Source organism: Xiphophorus hellerii, chromosome 4 (genome assembly GCF_003331165.1).
Source record: "Xiphophorus hellerii strain 12219 chromosome 4, Xiphophorus_hellerii-4.1, whole genome shotgun sequence".
Lineage (NCBI taxonomy): Eukaryota > Metazoa > Chordata > Actinopteri > Cyprinodontiformes > Poeciliidae > Xiphophorus > Xiphophorus hellerii.
Window position 1 is genome coordinate 13,115,717 of NC_045675.1, and position 20,491 is coordinate 13,136,207.

General features: G+C 39.1%; 1 protein-coding gene across 3 annotated transcripts; it reads right to left on the minus strand.

The window, feature by feature from the left end:
* Positions 1 to 908: 908 nt before the first annotated feature.
* On the minus strand, positions 909 to 19,626 carry dna2 (DNA replication helicase/nuclease 2). Of its 3 annotated transcripts, none has more exons than XM_032560930.1 (24): positions 19,165 to 19,626; positions 18,830 to 18,895; positions 16,703 to 17,399; positions 15,729 to 15,843; positions 15,479 to 15,628; positions 13,844 to 14,027; positions 13,604 to 13,752; positions 12,419 to 12,541; positions 12,125 to 12,344; positions 11,931 to 12,045; positions 10,674 to 10,830; positions 10,394 to 10,585; positions 9,437 to 9,679; positions 9,250 to 9,363; positions 9,065 to 9,174; positions 7,232 to 7,341; positions 6,921 to 7,142; positions 6,271 to 6,464; positions 6,067 to 6,156; positions 4,934 to 5,147; positions 4,684 to 4,773; positions 4,058 to 4,243; positions 3,830 to 3,976; positions 909 to 2,262 (listed from the first exon to the last, which is right to left on the minus strand). In XM_032560930.1, the coding sequence occupies exons 1-24, from the start codon at positions 19,192 to 19,194 to the stop codon at positions 2,209 to 2,211; spliced, it is 3,972 nt and encodes a 1,323-aa protein (XP_032416821.1). In that variant the 5' UTR covers positions 19,195 to 19,626; the 3' UTR covers positions 909 to 2,208. The 3 variants fall into 3 exon arrangements, with proteins under 3 accessions (XP_032416821.1, XP_032416820.1, XP_032416819.1); XM_032560929.1 differs by having other exon boundaries at positions 12,125 to 12,347; positions 15,729 to 15,840; positions 19,165 to 19,625; XM_032560928.1 differs by having other exon boundaries at positions 12,125 to 12,347; positions 19,165 to 19,625.
* Between the last annotated feature and the right edge of the window lie 865 nt (positions 19,627 to 20,491).

Sequence of the window (20,491 nt, forward strand, 5' to 3'; positions counted from 1 at the left end):
ATGAGTCCTTAACCTGAATTTTATTATATATACATATAAAATCATGCTTAGAAATTGCGTTACCCTTATTTTTATCTTAAGGTTATGTGGCTGTTGGCCTTTTTCTTTAAATATGAATGTTTGTCCATCTATGGAAAAGCAGACAGAAGATAAAAAACGACCAAAACAAGACCGGAAGAAAAAAGGCCATTAGCGTGACCAGACAAGACTTTTTATTGCGTGGAGCAACTGAAAATCTGTTCTTCCTGCTTTCACAAAGATCAGACCCAATACATTTATGTAGCCTAACATGTCAAAAATAAAAAACAATAAAAAAATTAACAAAAAATGATCAAGTCTTGTCTTGTTTTTCTTCACTGATACTAAGCAAACCACTGCGAATCAAACCCACAAAGTAATTAAAGTTAAATGAACGAGTAACTAAACTTAAGTTCTCTAACTTTAAAGTACATTTCATATTAATATTTACAATTACATATTTATTTATTTTAATATACAAATATCTACCTTTCAATATTAGTCATAAATATTTATTATATAAATATAAATAGCTTCAAGTTGTTATTCTTCCTAATCTAATGCTAAATTAATTAATAGTTAAACTTAACACCCAAACCCACTATTCAACAACACAACAATCAGTTCGATCATAAAAATTAATCAATCAACGCCAAACTTCACCACCACAATCCGCCGCTTCAGCTCAGACGTTGCGGTTAAAAGGCGTTTATTGGCCGGTAAAGCTGGAGGAACGCGAGTTACCTGGCAGTCCGATCTCACAACAAGCCGACCAGGATCTCTGATCAAGAATCCAAGAATCCCCAAACTCCAGTCCCGTTTGGTTTTCTTTCTTCGTCCGTCCATCTTTTAGGTCGTGGATCACAGTGAGCGCATGTCTTTTTTCTCCCTTTTCTGATTTGACTTCACATTAAATATATACATTCCTTGTTATAACAGAGCAGTAAGTAGTTTTCATAAAGGAGTTTTGAAAGTGAGCTCAGCTGCATCAGGTTGTCATATTTACTACAACCTCCTCTCTCAAGTATTTAGAAACTGGACGATTACAGAGTCGTTTACTTTGCAGCAGCTTAGAAATGTGCAAAAAAAGGCTCCAGTTTAAAAGAGATTGAACATAAGAAATATTTTCAATTATTCCACAAGAACTGAGAAACGTTTTAAGGATTATGTGTGAAAAAAAAGTTTGTTCTTGTTTGGAGCTCAGTAAACTGACTGGCCTAAAACATTCAAGAGATTGTGCAAAAGAAATATTTTTCTTCCTGCTTTTAAACTTTAACAGGACTTTGCAGGAGTGCAGAACTGGAGTTTCCTATTAAATATAAAATGACTTGGCCAGAAAAAACTTTAACTGAGTAAATAAACTTAATGTCTCACTTCTTGTGGAGGATTTACAAGCCTCAACACGTCACGGTTATAATATTCAGGATCAGGAAAGAGATTATTGTAAGAGACCATGAAAATCCAGCGAGAGCATTTTGACGTGTGACATATTTAACATACAACAGGAACAAAACAGCATTTTTTTTTTTTAAAGTATTATTTATTCACATTCCACAAAAGGCAAAAATCTGCAAGACAAAACTTAAAAAAAAAAAAGTAAAACACACAAAAACTGTTACAACAAATGAAAACATATTTTACTATCACAGGTCTGAGCTGCAGAATGTTTTGTCAGAAACTAGAAATCCTTCACCAGAACTTGGAAAAATAAAACGACACCTTTAAATAACGAGCTTGTGAATGAAATGGATGTAGCAGTACCAATAGTTACACCTAGAGGATCATTAGAGCATTAATAAGAGGTATTTAATAAAACTAATGGTTTAAAAATTAAGTATCACAGTGTAATTATTCACATTTATCTCCAGTAGAAGCAGTAAAACTGTCAGTCCTTCTAGTATATGTTCCACATTAGAAGCAAAATGCTTCAATTGGATCTTAAATGGATTTAAATTAACAAAATGACTATCAAAATTTAAAGTTTTATATTTATAGAAAGAGAAAGTAAAAAGAAAGATTACTGTACTAATGTTTTTATGCAACGCAACTGAGGTTTTATGATGTACTTTAGTTTGAGGTAAAAAAAAAAAGTGTGATTTTCTGTTAGCGTTTCCATGTGTCCCGATGAACATCCAGGTAAGTCTTTTTGTTTTCTGCAGCCATCAGCTACTTCCCTGAGAGCGCACTGGTTCAGAGGAGCATGCTGGGTAATGCCTTGTGAGCAGCTGAGGGGAGCTGGATAATGTGAAGGAATGGTTAAAGAGAAAAACTGAAGACGTGGATTAAAAAGAAAGAACAATCTGCAATGAGAATGTGAAACATACACACTAACCAGGCGTAACTTCATAAGCTGCGTTTACCCTGCAGCCTGAAGTGACCCAATTCCGATTTTATTTTATTTTTTTTTGCATTAATACGAACTGAATTCATGACAGTCTGAACACAGATCATATATATTGATTTTTCAAATGTGACCTGAATCTAAACGGCCAGGTCGAATTCAATCGAACGTCACTGATACTCGACAAACGTCGCCATTTTGAGCAGTGATGGTATAGTTACTTTGAAAAAGTAACTTTAATTACTGATTACTCCTCGAAAAAGTAACTTAGATTACTGACTACTTGATTTGGAAAGTAACTAAGTTACACTAAAAGTAACTTTTTTAGTTACTTACAGCAGCTGCTGTTAACAACGCTGTGAAAATTACATTGATCTTTGCCAATACTTAATTGTAAGTTATTTTATAATAGTAACATCAACAATGTGTCTCCACTTATAAGGTTGAACTAAAGGGGAGATTTTTTTTTTTAATGGTTACAACAATATAAAAAAACTTTAGTAATTTGTGTTTATTTTTGAGTTTTCCACTGTCTGGAAAACTTTAAATAGGATTTTAGAAACGCGTTAGATTACTCGTTACTGAAAAAAGAGGTCCGGCGATTCAGAGTCCTGATCCTCACAAGCGGGAAGAAAAACAACAACCATGGCGGACGATAATGAGGATTCAGTTGTTAATATGCCTCCTCCGGTCGAACAACAACCTCAACATCATAAGCTATGCTACACCGTTAGCATCCATGTTTACCTCCGCAAACACTGAGCGCTTCTTCTTCTACGACTTTTTATGGCGGATGGCGAAACACTGAGAGCGCTCTCTATGTGTGTTATTGCGCCCTCTACTGCGCATGCGGGACACTTTCAGGTCGTTTGTAGTTCACACTGGAGATCACGCATATTTAACCACGTCTCAAACCGTTCCTGAAGTAATTATGCTTTGCCTCATTATTCTGCTGAAAGAGGCCACAGCCATCAAGGTATCCACATTTTTCATGAAAATGTGTACAATCCAGGCTGAAATATTATAAAATAACGTAATGGTAATATAAATGTAAATTATTGCAAAGAGAAAGCAGTTTCTGTGATAAATCCACCCTTTTCTCTCTCCTGTTTTTCTTCTATTTGACTTTTAGAAACCATCACTTCAGCTGAAGTGCAACTCCAACCAACAGGCTGAATCTTTCTGTCACACAAAGTTTGTATTCATGAAATTTGCGATATTTACCAACAACTATTGCATTGCAAGCGTTTTTAAAAGTGGGGGCCGCCAGGGGGCGCTGGCGGGAAGATCAGAGAAAAAAAGTAAAAATTGAATCTCAACTTGTGACAGGTGGGGTGAAATGAGTTAAGAGACATCTTTCATTAATTTTAGTTTTCTGTTATTCAATAATTTAAAAACAAAAATAAAATCTAAGTTCAAATAACTTATTTGTTTAGTATCCACAATTAGAAAATTATTACGAAAGGATATCATGTTCTGCTGCAGTAGATGCTGGAGCAGTTTCTCCACTGGTGGGTAGCGCCGCAGCGTTGCAGCAGAGCCCACCATCAGCAGCTTGTGTTTCGCTCTGGTTACAGCCACATTCAGACGCCTCCAGTCCTTCAGCAGCTCCCCTAACTGAGCAAATATACAGGACAAAATGAGGACAGGATCGCTATAAGGGGAGAAACACAGAAGCTGGGAGGAGAAAACGCCTACGTTTCCTTCCTCTGTGGTGCTTCTGACAAACGATAGAACGATCAGACTCTTGTCCCGTCCCTGGTACCGGTCCACCGTGTTGACCTCCACCCCGGAGAAAGCAGAGGACTGCAGCAGAGCAGAGATGCACTTCAGCTGCTGCCTGTAGGGGGCGATAACTCCAATATCACCGGGTTTACACCCAGCCTGGCGTGCAGAGGAAACGGACGAAGTTTTAGAGCAGAAATACAAAACAATATAATTATTTATTAAGCTCGTCATAATAAAAAAAATTCCTGGATGATAAATAGTCCCAATAATTACTGCGATAAACAATAGTATTGTTGTTTTTATAATGACATAATAATCCAAATTCACTCTCTGAAAGACCAATAACATTTAATTTTGTAAAGAATACTGGAAAATATTTCAATATCCAAAGTAAAAAAAACAATAAATAAAACAGAAATAAAAAAAAATCCACACACAACCAAAGTCATAAGTAAAATGCATTATGAGGACTGTAAACAAAATTTCCCTTATCAAGCTCATATTAATTTATCATGGGATTATCATTGCTTATTGCATTAAGAGTGCATTAAACTTATTTTTGCCCTTATAAATGATTAATTTAGAAGCAAACGAACCTTTATGAGGAGAGAAAGCATCATGTGTATGAGAGCAGCTTCGGTGCGATTGCTAACTCCTCCCTGTTCCACCGACTCCAAAGCAGGAACCTGCAGGAACCAAAACTTTTACACATAATCCACCGTAAATGTGTCCTGCAAGTCAAAATATCTTGTTTAATGAATCATAAACATATTTTTAATAAATACTCTAACAGCCTCAGTGGCTTTATGCTTGGACATATAGAAACAGCTGCAGCATTTTACAAACCGCTGAGCAGTCGAGGAAGCAGACGGGGTTGGAGGGCAGCAGCGCGGCCTGCAGCCAGGACAGGTCCAGCTGGGGACGAGTCTCGGAGCGGGACGTGACCTCCGATTGGACGGACGCCAGCGAGGGCAGCGTGAGCAGAGCCGAGGCCGTCCGTTCGGATCCACACTCCAGCCGGCCGTCGTACATCAGAGAGTTACTCAGAGACATGATCTGACTAGATTTAAAAACAGAAGTGTAAAATAAAACACTGTTTTATAGATGCTACATAAAAGAATAACAACTTTTGTAAAAAAATAATAATAATAATAATAATAATCTTAAAGCAAGCTAGAGAAGATTGCTGGACATTTAAATTTAAATCACCTCATGTTTATTAAATCTAATAATTTTTGAATTTTTAAGGACACTCTAAACTCGCTTGCATTTTGAAGATCACATGTTTTTAAAGGGTCGGTTGTGGCAGAATGTGTTGATAAAACTACCCGTTAAACTGTTAAAATATTAATAAATAGCTGTCTCTGCATTCACACTGATGTAATTTGGCTGCATACAGAAAAAAACTGCTTTGAATTGATTGATAAAGTAATATTTAAGCAGATAAATGTTATCTTGACAGCTCTTTTTCTATATCCTAAAGTCTAGTGGGCCATGTAAAAACTTACTCTGGGCAAATTATTTCCATATTCATAGTAAAGTTGACATTTTTTTCCAGAGGCGACAAAGCGAGGAAGCTTTTTGAGTTTTGAAAAGATCAGATTAAATGTTTAAAAATGCTCCTATTCTTTTTCAGAAACATTACCAGTCTCTCTTAATTTAGCTTACAAACAGATTGAGTGTCTTCAGTCAGAGGCTTCTTAAAATTTGCTGTAATACAGACTGCTACAGGAGATCTGTCCTGCAAACAGCGATCACCATCTACAACATTTAATTTCTCTTTGGGATCAACAAAGAATATTTGAATATGAATTTTGAACTAAATGTTCTCAGAGTGTAAAGGAGCAAAGCGGTGCAAGTTTTTCCCAGTTTTTCTTTGTAAAGAGACATTAAAATCCTGTAATTATTTCCTTTGATTTTACAACAACCCACATAATCTTTACTGCAGAAGCATCCAGTTTTCTCTCAGCAGTGTTTACCTGTTCATCCGGTACTGTACGTTCAGCTGCACCACCGCTTCACTGTGGAGCGCAAGTCGCTTAAACAGACTTTCATCCATCCCAAAAGACCTTAAGAGGAAAATAATAATAATGGCAGCACATTTGACAGCATCACATTTTTCAAGACCTGACAGAGTTTGTAAGTCTTTTTTTGCGCCTCATTAGTAATGAAATATTCTCCACCTTGCTTCCTGGTTCTGAACAATCGGCGGCAGCTGCTGATGATCTCCAACCAGGACGAACCGCTTGGCGTAGAAAAGCGGACCCAGACAGATCGGCTGGCTGATCTGCGACGCCTCGTCTACGACGCAGAAGTCAAACCGCCGGCGCGTGAAGATCGGATGCTTGATGCCCATGCATGTGGTCGCTACGACCAGCTGGAACGAAACGTGACAAGATTATTAATTCAGGAAAATAAAAACAAATGGTAACAAATTTTGCTGACTATTAAATTGTCACAAAAATTATTGCAATAAAGAAGAAGAATGTTGTTTTGAGATCATTTTCAGATAATTTAATGCCATAATAATACATTCTCAAAGATGAATCAACATAAATTCTCATGAACATCTAACACTGGGACTGCAAGACATTTTAAATATCCAAAATAAATAAACAAAAACAATAAAATTAATCATGAGGTTTTTGTAAACAAAACTGTCCTTCAAAAAAGGTCTAAAGCACCAGACTGAAGACTTTTGTCATCCAGTTTTTGGTAGGAAGAGAAGAACGATTAATCATGCAAATGGAAATTATTGAGTTCATTTTAATTTATCATGTGATAAATTAATTTCCAGCAACAAATACAAAAAAATTAAAAAACTCTTCTTCACTTCTTTGCAGTAAAGCTGCTGCAGCTCTGTGAGCGTGTGAACGTCCTTCCTCCTCACGCTCTCCTCTGTGAACGGCAGGATCTCCGGATGGACCTTCTGCCCCTGACCCAGACGCAGAAAGCCGACCCGGAAGCGCTTGAGCTTCAGCAGGATGTTGTCCACAGCAGAGTGGGTGTAGCTGGTCAGCAACACACTGAACCCACAGGCGTGCAGGATACGCACCTGATGGCGGAGAAGTGATGATGACGGAGGGAGTCAGAGGGGAAGGAAAAGGCAAACGGAGTGAAGGTTTGGATTTGTTTGAGGTCTACCAGTGTGCAGATGGTCGTTGTCTTGCCGGTTCCAGGCATCCCAACTATGAGGGTAAAGTCTTTGGACAGCAAAACCTTCTTCATGGCCTGTTTCTGGGGTTTGTTTAGACCTACACAGACAGATAAACATTAAAACATTGTTTCTCTCACGGATAAACTAATTGAAATTGCTCCCGCGGTAACACATCTTACACAACCTGAAATTAAAATATTAGCCTCTTAGCTCAGTCTTTGTTCCTCCTAATGTGTAGGTTGTGCTAGTTTTGTAAATGTGATTGGCCAAAATAAAACCGTGAACAAGTCAACTCGGGGCATTTTGAGTTATTTACAGAGGTTGTGTGCATTAGTAACATTTTAGGGCTATTTGTAATTTAGAGGTGTAATAAAAGAAAAATAGACTTGAGTTGCTTTGGCAAAAAGAAACATTTTCTTTCAGTCAGTGGACAGTCCAACATAAATAATTTTATTTTAGGTGTTAAGATGCAGTTAGTCACCGTGGGGCGCAGCGCTGCTCAACACTTTATCACCATCATTTTGCACTTAGCACAGCCGCAAACATAGATCTGCATGCTTGTGGCATGCTATGTTTCACTATAAAGTTCAAGACAAACATTTTGCAACTCACCCTTAGAAACTTTCCCCCTTTATCTTTAGTTTTTCTTTTCTTTTAGACCCTGTCATAAGCCATTTATCCACTATTATTTTTAAACACAATCCTTTGGTAAGCTGTAGCGTCGCACTTTGACCTAGCATCACAGCAAATAAACAGATGTTTACATGCAGTGAAGTACCACTAGGGGGCGCCCACCAGTGGTCCGGACCCACGGTTTGAGAAAAACTGCATTAACAGATCAAAACAAGTGAAAGATGATGTGGGAGCCGACGTTAAACCAGAGATGTATGTAATATCTAATGCATCCTGTTCAATACAAGTGGGTCTCACATTGGATTTTTATTTGCAGAGACTTTTGAAAACCACATAGCATTTTACTTTCACCTCACATCAATGTGCTTCGTTGATCACATAAAATCCCAACAAAACCCAAAACCCATTGCAGTCAGTGTAATGTGACAAAATGTGAAACAGTTCAAGAGCGAAGAACACCTTTGGGCTCCGGATGAAATAAAAATCTCATAAGGCCAGTCAACAAACCAATAACAATGTAAGTAACGATAGTTTCATTGAATAACATGTCTGATAGAATATTTAATAATTTCACTGAACTCAGATCCACCACCGCAAAGCATTCTGGGGGATGTAGGCAGAGGAAAGACCTTAGTTGCTCAACCTCTCATGGCCAGTTAAACAAGTTTGGTGGAATCGCCTAACTCGCTCTCTGGTTACCTAGCAACTCAGTCATTCTTTGGTTGCCTAGCAACAACATGTATAGTAACTGCCACGGCAGCAGTTTAAGGTTTGGCTACTGTTGAAATATAAAAAACAATGACATGGAGTTACAACTGGATAAAACAGGAATGGTCATGCTGCCAGTTTGGAAGCATTTCAGATATTTAAAACAATAAAACGAACAAATAATTATCAATATCGACTCATATGAAACACTTATATCTTGTCTTATTGATAATTTGGTACCACTTTGCTTTGAATACAGTGGTAATATTATTTAAAACATACTTATTTGTGTATAATTATATTTCCTGCTAATTAATACCAATTAAAATTTTAATTTCAAAGCTAGAACAGTAGAATAAGTCTACATCTTCACCTTGGGGACCAATAAAGTATATTCTATTCTATAAACACCACTGATCTATGAGGCTAACCTGAACATAAGGAACAACTTAAACAGGCTGATTTCAGATCTTGAGCACCTTTGAGGATGTTGGCCACTGTGTCCTTGGCCTCTCTGGGTAGAACAGAGCTGAGGTTGGTGATAAACTCTGGAGGTCGAAGGTCAACAACCAGCTCCCTGAGACGCTCGCTGCACAGAGAGGGATTTAAGTCAAACTTTAAGATGATATTTGAAGATGCTCTACTCATGTTTCCCTGATTCCACCTGTCGCCAGAGTTTTCCATTAGCCTGGACAGATTGCTGAGGTGAGTGCTGAGGCCCACCACTCCTTCATCGCTGTCCAGTCGAAACAAAACGCCGCTGAACTTTGACAGGTCCCTGTTAAACAGAAGAAATCAGGTGAAAGCCTTCTGCTGAGTCCAACAGGATGAGTTGTGAACATAGAGCCCACCTGTCCAGAGTGCAGCTGACCGACGTCGCGTTGACTCCTTTCAGGTATCCTGTTGCCAAGCCGATGAGACGACCCTCTTGGTCGCTGACAACGACGCGATCTCCGCTGGTCAGGCCACAGTGGTTGGCGGCCTGCTGCGAGTCGGCCGCGCTGCGCAGGAAACGGTGGACGAAGACGCCTTCAGACTGAGCGGTCACCGAGTCGCTGAGCTGCAGGTTTCCCACACAGCTGCCGCTCTTCTCACTGAAAACGCATTAAAGTCAAAATCAAAGAGCTGAAAATTCAGCTTATGAGAAGGTCTGATGAGATTAAGAAAAAAATCTGAAGTGTACTGATGAGAAAATATTAGAAAAGATGAAATCCTACAAGAAATGAGGTTAAAATGATCAATTTCTTTCAGCTCTGATCTAAGTTGTTGCTTTACAGTTAATGTTAAGTGGAGCCTCCTGCACAATCAATAAGAAAGCAGCAAGTGGTTTCTGGATGGTAAGTCAACAACTGTTTACAGAAAAGTATCTTGTCTTTTCCAGCAGCCATTGTACAGCAAAGACAGCGGTAAAACCGGCTGACCTAACATTGTGGATTGGGTTGCTAGGTAACGGGACCAGACTCAGCTGGGGTTGTTAGGTAACGCTGCAGTTCCCATCTAATGTGACTTATAAATCAGGAGGTTTTTGAAAAGGCTAATTTTCCAGACACCAAAATACATCAACTTATTTCCAACCACATTTTATTAACCAATAAGTTCATGTTTTTTGGTGTCTGGAAAATGAGCCATTTCAAAAACCTCTTGATTTGAAAGTCACATTCGATGGGAACTGCACCGTTGTTTGGTTTTTTTAAGCGTTTGGGCTTATTCTAGAAGCTCTACAGATCCAAATGTTAGAAGTTTTTGTTCATTTTTAAACAATAAAAAAATGACAACTCAGAAAAAGGATGAAAGCCACAGACTGCTACCTCTCCAGGACCGACTGCAGCCAGACACGCTTTCGGCCGCTCTTGGCCTCCATGGTGGACGCCTCCAAGCTGCAGAGCAGCAGCCAGTGAGCGAAGTAGTCCAGATGTGGACGGGTCAGGTGACTCGTCTCCTGCTGCAGAAAGGCTTGCACGGCGTCCTCACCCACATCCGCAGAGGTGGAGTCCACCACCCTGGATCGAAGACAATGAGACAGAAGACAGGCATTGACCCTTCCTGTGGTTGGTTTTTAAGTCTGCATGAGATTTAAAGAGGGTTTACCGCTCGTATAAAGCACAGTTTAGTTTCTGAGGGCAGTACTGGCAGGTCTGCCTGCTGGTCAGGATGTCAGGAAGTCTGGACAGGCGACTCCGATCGGCTCCTTTCTCTGCAAAGTGGTTAATGTGATGAACCAGTGAGTTCCTCAGCTTCAGCAGCTCTGCAAAAAACCCACAATGCATCACTGTATCGCACTGTTTTAACAGGTTTAACATGGCCCCATATTTAGCTTTACAACCTCCCCATAGTAATGATTGTGACCCCACCATGTTTTACATTTTACAACCCTGAACTGCTTTGTTTTTATCTAAAATCTCAATAAAAATACTTTAAAGTTTGAGGTTGTAAAAGGACAAAATGTGAGAATGTTCAAGGGTATACGCCTTAAAAATAAAATCACAGATTTTATTTTCATACCAGACTCCTAATTTTAGTCTGTTTTTTCCTCGCTTTATTTCCCTATAGAAAATATTTTCAAACATTTGCTCTCATCCCAAACATCCCTTCTATGAGTTATATGACAGCTTATTAGGGCCAGGCTTTTACAAGTTTTGTTTGACTATGAGAATACATTAATAATATTAGGAGAATAAAGATGCAAAGTTACCAGAGCATCATCTTAAAATTGACAGAAAAAAGTAATCTTATTGAGAAAGATTTTGGATAATTAATTTTTTTTATTTTTCATGTTACAGTTCTCATGAAATTACTACTTCCCTGTCTCCAGATGACGATTTTACTCTGGTAATATTAAAACGTTATTCTCATTATTTGTACTTTATGGTCATAAGACTTTATTCTTGTAACAATATGACTTCATTGTTTTAAAAAATAAATAAAATATGTTGGCTGGTAGTAATACTGTGTCATAGAGTTAACCTGAATTCAAAGTCCAAATAAGTAGAAGTTGTAAAACAAGATGGCCGCCGTGGGCAGACCAATCCCTGCATTGGTGAAAAAACATCCAGATTTTCCAAAAACTGAATCTTCAAAGACCAAATATTTGATTTATTGATAAAAACAACTTTTCTTGCCCAGTTCTGGCTGTAAGTTAGTTTGAAATAAAATCAGCTTCAGTCAGAAAACAAACCTTTCCCAAAGCCAGAGACGAACAAAGAGAAGAGCGACTAGTGGCACAGATTTGTTCCGTCACAAAAAGCCCGATCCGTTACTGTTTCCGTTCTGGGTTCCCAGATAAACTCCAGAGCTGCTGTGTGAAAATATCTGAAACCTGCTGAGGTTCTTTTGGGCTCGTCGTACCTCGATGGTCCATGTGGCCGGCTGCCACTGGGTGCATGTTTCCCGTCTTCAGGTAAAGCAGAAGGCCGATTTCAGGGCCGTATCTCTCCATGCTCATCAGTGTATATAAGATCACCTGAACACAAACAGAACCACATTTACATGGATGATTATTCTTCCAAACAACCTGGGGAAGCCCGGGAAGCTGCTCCGACCTGACTGCGATGTTCGATGGAGTTCGACTCCCTGCCAGTCTTCAGCTCCAGTGGGACGGTCTTTTCCTCACAGACTCTGTTGCTGCCGTTTTGCGACCTTTGGATTCGGACCTTCGCCGTCACGTCTATTTTCCCCTTGAGGCCGAATCTGGGGGACCAGACGTTCTCCTCTATGTCCGCCAGCTCTGTTAGCGTGAAAACAGCAGGCGGGGCCTGGCACCTGCTGCGATCAAGCAGACGGACAAACAATCAGCACATTCTGATAACTGGAGTGTTTTTAATCGAGGTTCTTACCTTTTAGAGCTGATTGGTTTTGGTGTAGAAGAACAGAGGTATTCATTTGCCCAATGCTCCAGTGATGGGAGGTAATCATGCAGCTCCTGCTGCATCTCCTCCTGACTTACTCCTAAAGCATACCTGTGAACACAAATAGAACACATGAAGAAGAAGAGTGGCATCATTAGGGCCGCAACCAATGATTATTTTTAACAATCGATTAATCTATAGATTATTCTGGCCATTGATCAGATTTCTAAAAATTGTCAGATATTTTTATTTCGAATTTAAGTCATTTTTATACATTAGAAATATGTTAAAAGATGCAAATGAACAATGAAATCCCTTTTTAAATAAGAAAATAAACTTTTTATTCCTAAACTCCAATAACAGCTTTCTTTGAGTGAACGTTCAATCATTTGTAGCAGAGGATGCATCTGCAGGTAAAAATGATCTCCAACATCAACGTGTGAGAAGCTCGATCCTTTCTGCTTGAATTATCAATATGGTGTAGTAGCAGTGAGTAATAACTGGACAGTAAATGTTTCTCAATACATTTTTACAGTAATTTGAACCAGATGAAGCTAAAACTATGCCTCTGGAGGAGTTTTGGTTAGAACATATTCACAAATACGAAATATATATTCAGCTTGTTTTTGGAAAATTATTGGTTTGTAAAGTAGAATCTCGTTTTGTTTTCTGTTTTGTAATGTTAGCTTACAAAAATAAAGTCAATCTGAACATATACTTTTTGTACAGTTTTGGCTTAATTGCTGCTCTTTCTTTCACAAATGACCTTTTTTTATAGTCTGTATTTCAGTTAACAATTAATCGATTTGTCATGATTAATCCGATTAATCACTTCAGCCCTAGACGTCATTCATTATAACCACTATCTATTCTTACACGGACCAGTTAAATAATAGTTAAAAGATCTAATTAAACATTGATAACTGATAAAGTTCTAATGTGTGTTTATAAGTAAATGTAGTAAAAATCAATCCAATCAATTTAAAAATGTAACCCTGTGCATTAAGCCTGCAGAAGAAATTTGAAAACTAAAGTTGAGTTCAATGTTATTCCCATTAAAAATTTGTTATATTTAAATATCTGAGAGAGTTCTTGACTCATTCTGATTGTAGTTTTAAATTTGTTTAAAGGTAAATAGTCTGCAGGATGTTACAGTGTGATAAGACGCCCTACATGTCTCCAAGGTAACGGTGATTTCGCAGCGCTTCGTCAGCCAGCTGGGAAAGTTTCTGCAGAGAGAAATCTTTGGCTGAAGCTGCTCTCTGGAAGACTTCGTGCACCATGGTGCCATTAAGCATCTGCTTAGAGCCACCGTCAAATCTCTGCATCAAAATCAAGAGAAATGCATCATGTTTCCATCAAACACCGATTAAAGGTATGACCTGTAAGTTAAAGTAAGAGCATAACTTTCACCTTGAACATTTCTCCCAGCACTGCTCGCCTCATGCAGCGGATGGAGTTGGAGATGCTGGTCCCTGAGATGAGGCTGTCGGGCTGGAGAACCAGGAAACCCCGCTCCCTGTCGACCAACCAGGCCCCGCCTTCAGAGCGGCCCTCCAGATGAACCACATCACCGCGGCAGACGGGGGTCAACTCCCTGCAGAGAGACGAAAAGACGCGACACTTTGAGGCTGATGCACAACGAACAAATGAATAAAAATATGACAAAACACAGGAACCAAGAGGCAAAAAAAAAAAAAAAAAAAAAGAATCATGATATATTTAGTTCTCATGACGTCACACCTTGGGAAGGTTGTAACTGACAGCCATCTTAGTAGGCAGTTGCTATGACAACAATAACCAAGCCACAAGCTTAGAACCAGCTCTCGCCTCATTCCTAATTTATAAACAGTACAAGAACATAAGAATATTTAGCTACTTTTATAAACTGTGTAATACTTATTACTTTAGACCAACATTTAGCTTTATACTTTTAATATCGGCGGAGGACCCAGAGAAACTCCTGTTAGCTCACAAATATAGAGCTAACTATATTTGCTAGGCTACGCTTGTCTTCTAAGAAGGCGGCCGCGCAGATCACTTCCGGTTCAGGCTTGTGGGAACTGATAGTGACGTCACATTTCTCTGAACTGCAAAAAGGCTAAAAATCAGGTGAAGTTTCTCATTGGGAAGGAAATGGCTCACTACCACGGGCCTCATTATTGACTACTACCATGGGTCAATATTGATAATTATTGATTAGTTTTTCTGTTTTAAATATCTGAAATATAACCAAAACTGGCGGCGTGACCTTTTCTGTTTTATCCACAGTATTCACTCTTCACTGTTTTTTAATCATCATTATTTTTAAGCAGTTATGAGGCACAGTGGTGAAACTTTAAACTGCTTCTGCGGCAGTTACTCAGCAGGTTGTTGCTAGGTAACCAGAGAATGAATGAGTTGCTAGGTAACCAAAGAGTGCAGTAAGTGAGTTGATTCCACCAACCGAGCTTTGCTAGTTGAACAGCTAGTCTTTCCTCTGCCTATATCTCCCAGAATGCTGTGCGGTTCTGGGTCTGGGTTCAGTGAATATTCTATCAGATTGATATTGATGTGTCTATTGCGATATATATCGTTATTGATTTATTGTCAACATAGCTGTAGGAACCGGGACGCGTCTCTCACCCCCCCCAATATTGGAGACAGTCACATTCATCCCACCCAATAATTTCACCACAGCTGCAAAGAATATTGAAATCTTCCACTCGCGTGCTTTTATTTTGAAGGCGCACCACAGTGTCTCCAGAACAGCGCTCCTTCCTCCTCCTCCCTCTGAACGGCTCAGAGTTTAGGAGGCAGCGGGAGTCAGAAACTCCGTATGAATCAAGTAAAGTGTCTGTCATGAATATCGCCCTTGATTGCCTTCCCTACTTCAGTTCCACCCAAACAAGAAAACCAAAAATGAAGCATCCAGCTTGAGCATCATTCATGCTGTTTATGAAAAAACAACAACAAGAAAACATTACTGGTTCCATAGAAAATGTAAAAATGACTACAAGGGAAGTAACAGGATAAATATAGTGTATATGGGCAAACAGAGAGTTTTACCATCCGTCTTTGAGCAGGCAGGTCTCGGTTGGAAGCAGAGACCTGCAGCATGAGATGGTCAGTGATTTGTGTCCCGGTTTCTCCTCGATGTCCAAAACCAGATATCGGTTATTTGGTCCCTCAGAAAGGATCACATGATCTGGTACCTTACTGTAAAACCAGAAAACATTACTTTCTGTTAAAAAAAGTTAAATAATACATGCATATTTTTATTAAGATGACTTTTAGTCAAAAAAAAAGAGACTCTTACAGAAGCTTTTTGGACTTATTCTCCGTAGCTTCATGATCATCCATTTGGTCAGTAAACCAGCTCTCCTCAAAGCCATCCTCACTGGGACCAGTAGACGCTGGTCCAGATTCAGCTGCTTGGTGATAATTAGAGAAAAAGCAACGTTAGAAAACATTCCTGTAACAGCTAAGAGTTAAAGAAAATTATGTTTAACATTTATATATTAGAATATTTTCTTCAGGTCTACTCTGCTGTGATTTTAAGGAAATATTTTAGAGTTACATCTTTAACACATTTTAGCCTCTTTTAAAGGTGACTTATTATGTTTCTTTGAACAAGTTAGGATACATGTTAATTATATGTTTTTGGAAGAAATCATTATTTTAGATAATGAGGTTTTAGTCTGCTCCTTTCAGAATGAGATGTTTTAGGGTTTGTTGTTAATTTAGATCCAAATAAACAGCTGTTGGCCACGCCCCCAACTCAATGTTTACACTCGCACATTAAAATGGCTGCAAGCAGATGCGCATTTATACGACCATACAGCTTCGAAAAGCAGAAGTGGAGACTCCTGCACAAAAGACAAGAATGCAGCAAGTGGTTTCTGGATGGTAAAACAACAACAAAACACTTGTCTCTTCCAGCAGCCATTGTACAGCAGTGAAACCAGCTGGCCAACCATGCAGGAGCTAAGGTCGGGTTGCTGGTGGCCGGCTGGGCTTCACTGGGGTTGCTAGGTAACGGCACCAGTGCCGGCTGATTCTGACTTAATATTTGGGAGATTTCTGTACCGGCTCATTTTCCAGACACCAAAAAGTATTAACTTATTACCAAAAACCATCTGGGTGGTTTCTTTAAACATGTGGGATGCTTTTAGAAGCAGTGGTGACCCAAATGGAGACATAAAAATGTGAATTGCATAATAGGTCCCATTTAAATAGCCATTAAATCTACTGACCAGCTTGTTTGCCATGGAAACGTTGAGATTTGCTTACCAACTCCGCCTTGCTCCTGATCACAGTGCGTCTTCTTGTTCCCATCTCCGTGTGTTCCATGTATAGCCGTCCTCTCTTTTGGGACCACCTCCAACTCTTGAGCACTTTGTTTAGGTAAAGGAGCAGCAGAAGTGCAGGTGTCCTTCTCCAGGGAACCTTGCACTTCTGTTATCACAGTAAAACATGAATCTGTCGTTTCTTGTTGCTGCTGCTGCTGGCGTTTCCTGTCTCCTCCCAGAGAGAGGTCTGTTTGGCCGGCAGTGAGAAGAGGCGTCTCTGTGGAGTCAATCAAAGCTTTCGGTAGTGAAGTTCTTGCTTTCTTTGCGTTGTGCGACTCTTCATTGGGGCTGAAGAGTCGCTTCGACGGGCTAGATAATCTGTTTACACTCTTATTTACTTCTCCCTCCTCAGTCATTATTTTCCCCACTCTGATACTTTTGGTGCTGGGGCTGCGACAGATGGGCGACCGCTGGCAAAGTTTTGGGTCGGAGTGCGGCTGACCGGCCCGCCTGGAGGGAGAAGAGCAGGAAGGTCTGATCTGACTGCTGGGCGTCTCTGGGACAGAGAGGAGGAGGTCTGGGGACGAGGCAAGGAGGTTTTCAAGGTCACCGAAGACGCTCCGCCTCGGAGGAGGAGTGCTTAGTCTGAATTTAATTTCTTTAATCTGAGGCTCAGCTTTGCTGGTTGATGACAAAATCTAAAAAACAGAGAATAAGATTGGAGAAACTTCATTTGAACACAGAGGAGACAATACAGTTCCTTCCACAAGTATTCATGCCACCCAAACTACTCAACATTAAATACAGTTATTAAAAAATCTAATCTGACATGTGTGGCATACGACTGAATTCTGCTACTTTTTCTTTAAATCCACTAAATAAAACCCAGTTCAACTAACCGTCTTTAAAAATCATCCTGTAATTACGTAGAGTTAATGAGCGTAATCTAATCTCACTTAAATTGAACATCTTCTTTCAAGGCCTCGCGCTTGTTGGATGTAATTAAAGAACAAACCGAATCCCAAAGACAATGACAACTAGACTTGTCACGATAAATTTTACTAGATGATAAATTGTCCCTGAAGTTATTGTGGTAAACAATGAAATTGTTGTTTTAACGCCATTTTCAAGTAACATAATTATAATGGTATAATAATGCAAGACCACAATCTCAGAGATCAATAAACTTGAAGCTCTAATGAACATTTAAATCTGGAACTGGAAGACATTTTAAATATCCAAAATAAATAAATAAAAGCAACATAAACCAGCTGAGATCGAAGCACCAAACTGAAGCCTTTGGTCGTCCAGTTTTTGGTGGAAAGACAGAAAAGAGAAAAACTAAAAATCATTAAAATATAAATTATCGAGCTTGTTTTAATTTACCATGCCATCAATTCATTTATTACTGCAACATTTCAAAATCCACCTAACCTGACAGGCCAGGTGAGAACATTAATCAGAAACGCAACCAGAACGCCCACGGTAACTCTGGAGGAGCTGCAGAGATTCAACGCTCAGGTTGGAAACCCTGCTGACCAGAGGACTCCACAGATCTGGCTTTTAGATATCAGAAATTATGTTTACATTTTCTACAAGCCATGCAGCAGAGAGCAAAGAAAAATAGACCTTTTTAGGTCTAGTTTATAGATAATCCACTCCTGTTTATAAAAAACTTAAATGTACATTTGTAATATATATATTTATTTATTTTTTTCTTGCTTAGCACTTCTGGATGGATGCAAACTGCATTTCGTTGCTTTATGTGCAATGACAATAAAGCTTAACTCTATTTTATTGTAAGTCCAAAACTGAACCATTTGTAAATAATTGCACAAATGAAACGCTATCAGCAATAAGCATTTTTTCAGAGAAGTTAGTCTGAAAAAGCAAACTCAAAGGTTCACCTTTCAGCGGGATATCAATGACAACCATAAAGTTAGATCAACAAAGGAGTGGTTTATGTTAGAATGGCCGAGTCAAAGTCCAGATCTGCAGAGGCAAGGCTTGAATTTTAATAATCACCACATGCACCTGACAGAGCTGGAGCAACCGTCCAAATAAAAAACAAACAAACTGGTTTGTAATCAAATAATAGTTAAAAAAAAAACCCGTATCCAGGACTTACCTTTTGGTCTTTGGAGCAAAAGAATGAAGAGATGTTCCGCTGCTCTCCCACTAACCCAGCAGTCACCTGAGAAAACCAATCAGAGTCAGAATGATGAAGAGAAAAACCAATCAGAGTCAGAATGATGAAGAGAAAAACCAATCAGAAAAAACGGGCAGGAATTTGTTGTTGCCCAGTTGCAGCGCTGCATGACAACCTTGTGACCAACTCAAAACATTCAAAGGTTTTCTTGTTTAAACAGTCAAAGCACAGAAATTATAACACTAGGAAAGTTTTAGATTATTAATAAACTTCACATCCAGCTCTGTTTTTTAGTTACTAAAATTGTGACTCACCTTGGTTTTCTTCATCTTGTTCCTCTTCATTGTGACTGAGGATAAATATTAGCTTTGATCAATGTTAGCTTTGTATCGATCAGTATGCAGTTCAATAAGCTGAATCTGATCGGGTTGTGAAGTGAAGAGTTTCCCCGGTGGAGTCAGCTAACGACGCCAGAACAAACACGACCCGGGCCGCATCTCCAGCAGATCAACATAAAAACGCCGCCCACAAAAAAACTTAAAAATGTACCGCTACAATCTGTCCCAACACATCAGTACCGAGGGACATTTCTGTAATTATCTCTCTGCTGGACGCTCCTGTGTCTGATTGCGAGGCTGCGGCGCCAAATTTGTAGATTCGCGCAACGGAAATTACGTCAGCAAACGTTGGGCGGCTTCATTACCAACAGCCGGCGCACAACCTGGTCAGACATGACGGCGTACGGCGAGGGAGGAGATTTACTCGTTTTTCTGGACAGACAGATAGATATTGTAAAAGAAAATATTTTTCGGGAAATCATATAAAATAGTAATAAATCATACAAAATTGTAATAAAAATGCACTGACATTTGTGATCATAACGTGACAAAATGTATGAAACTTTAATACATTTACATTTTATCAATATTTTATTTAGGTTGAACCCAAACTTTCCTTCAGCGCTATTACAAATTTAGGTTTTGCTGTCACCTAGCGTCTTCACAGCTGAACATTCAAATCCAACATGGCAGAAACCATGCACTCAGTAATCAGTGTTTTAAAAACTGATTAAAAATAAAATAAAAAACCCTAATTTGTTTATCTTAGATTGTTATGACATATTCCCACTCCTTGCGTTTCAATATTCGGTCAGGTTCGGTGTTGCAGAGTCTGACCAACAGATGTCACCAGGAATCTGAGGAAACAGCAGCTGATTGCTTTAACATTTTAATAATAACAATTATGACAGTAAAACAGTCCATTTGTTATCATAACTGGTATCCACTGAGATCAACAAATAAAACCTAGACAAAGATAAATAAATGTTTTAATGGACTGACATTTTAAAGTCTCGATTCTTCACATAACTTCTACATTTGCAGCTTTATTCGGTTACTTCCGGGTAACAGTGTGTGTTTGTCAGTGTTTGAGCAGAAATGCCACATACAGACGGTCTGTTTAAACACGAGGATTAAGGTTAGTTGTCCCGGGTCAGACAGTAACATACCTGTGGGAGGCCGACACGCAGCAGGACTAAGGCCAGGACATCCACCGTGTAAACTTTAAATGACAACAAGTCCTTATTCACCAAATCAGAGCGTACACACAGCTTTAAAAAACCCTCCACAATTAAATTCAAAC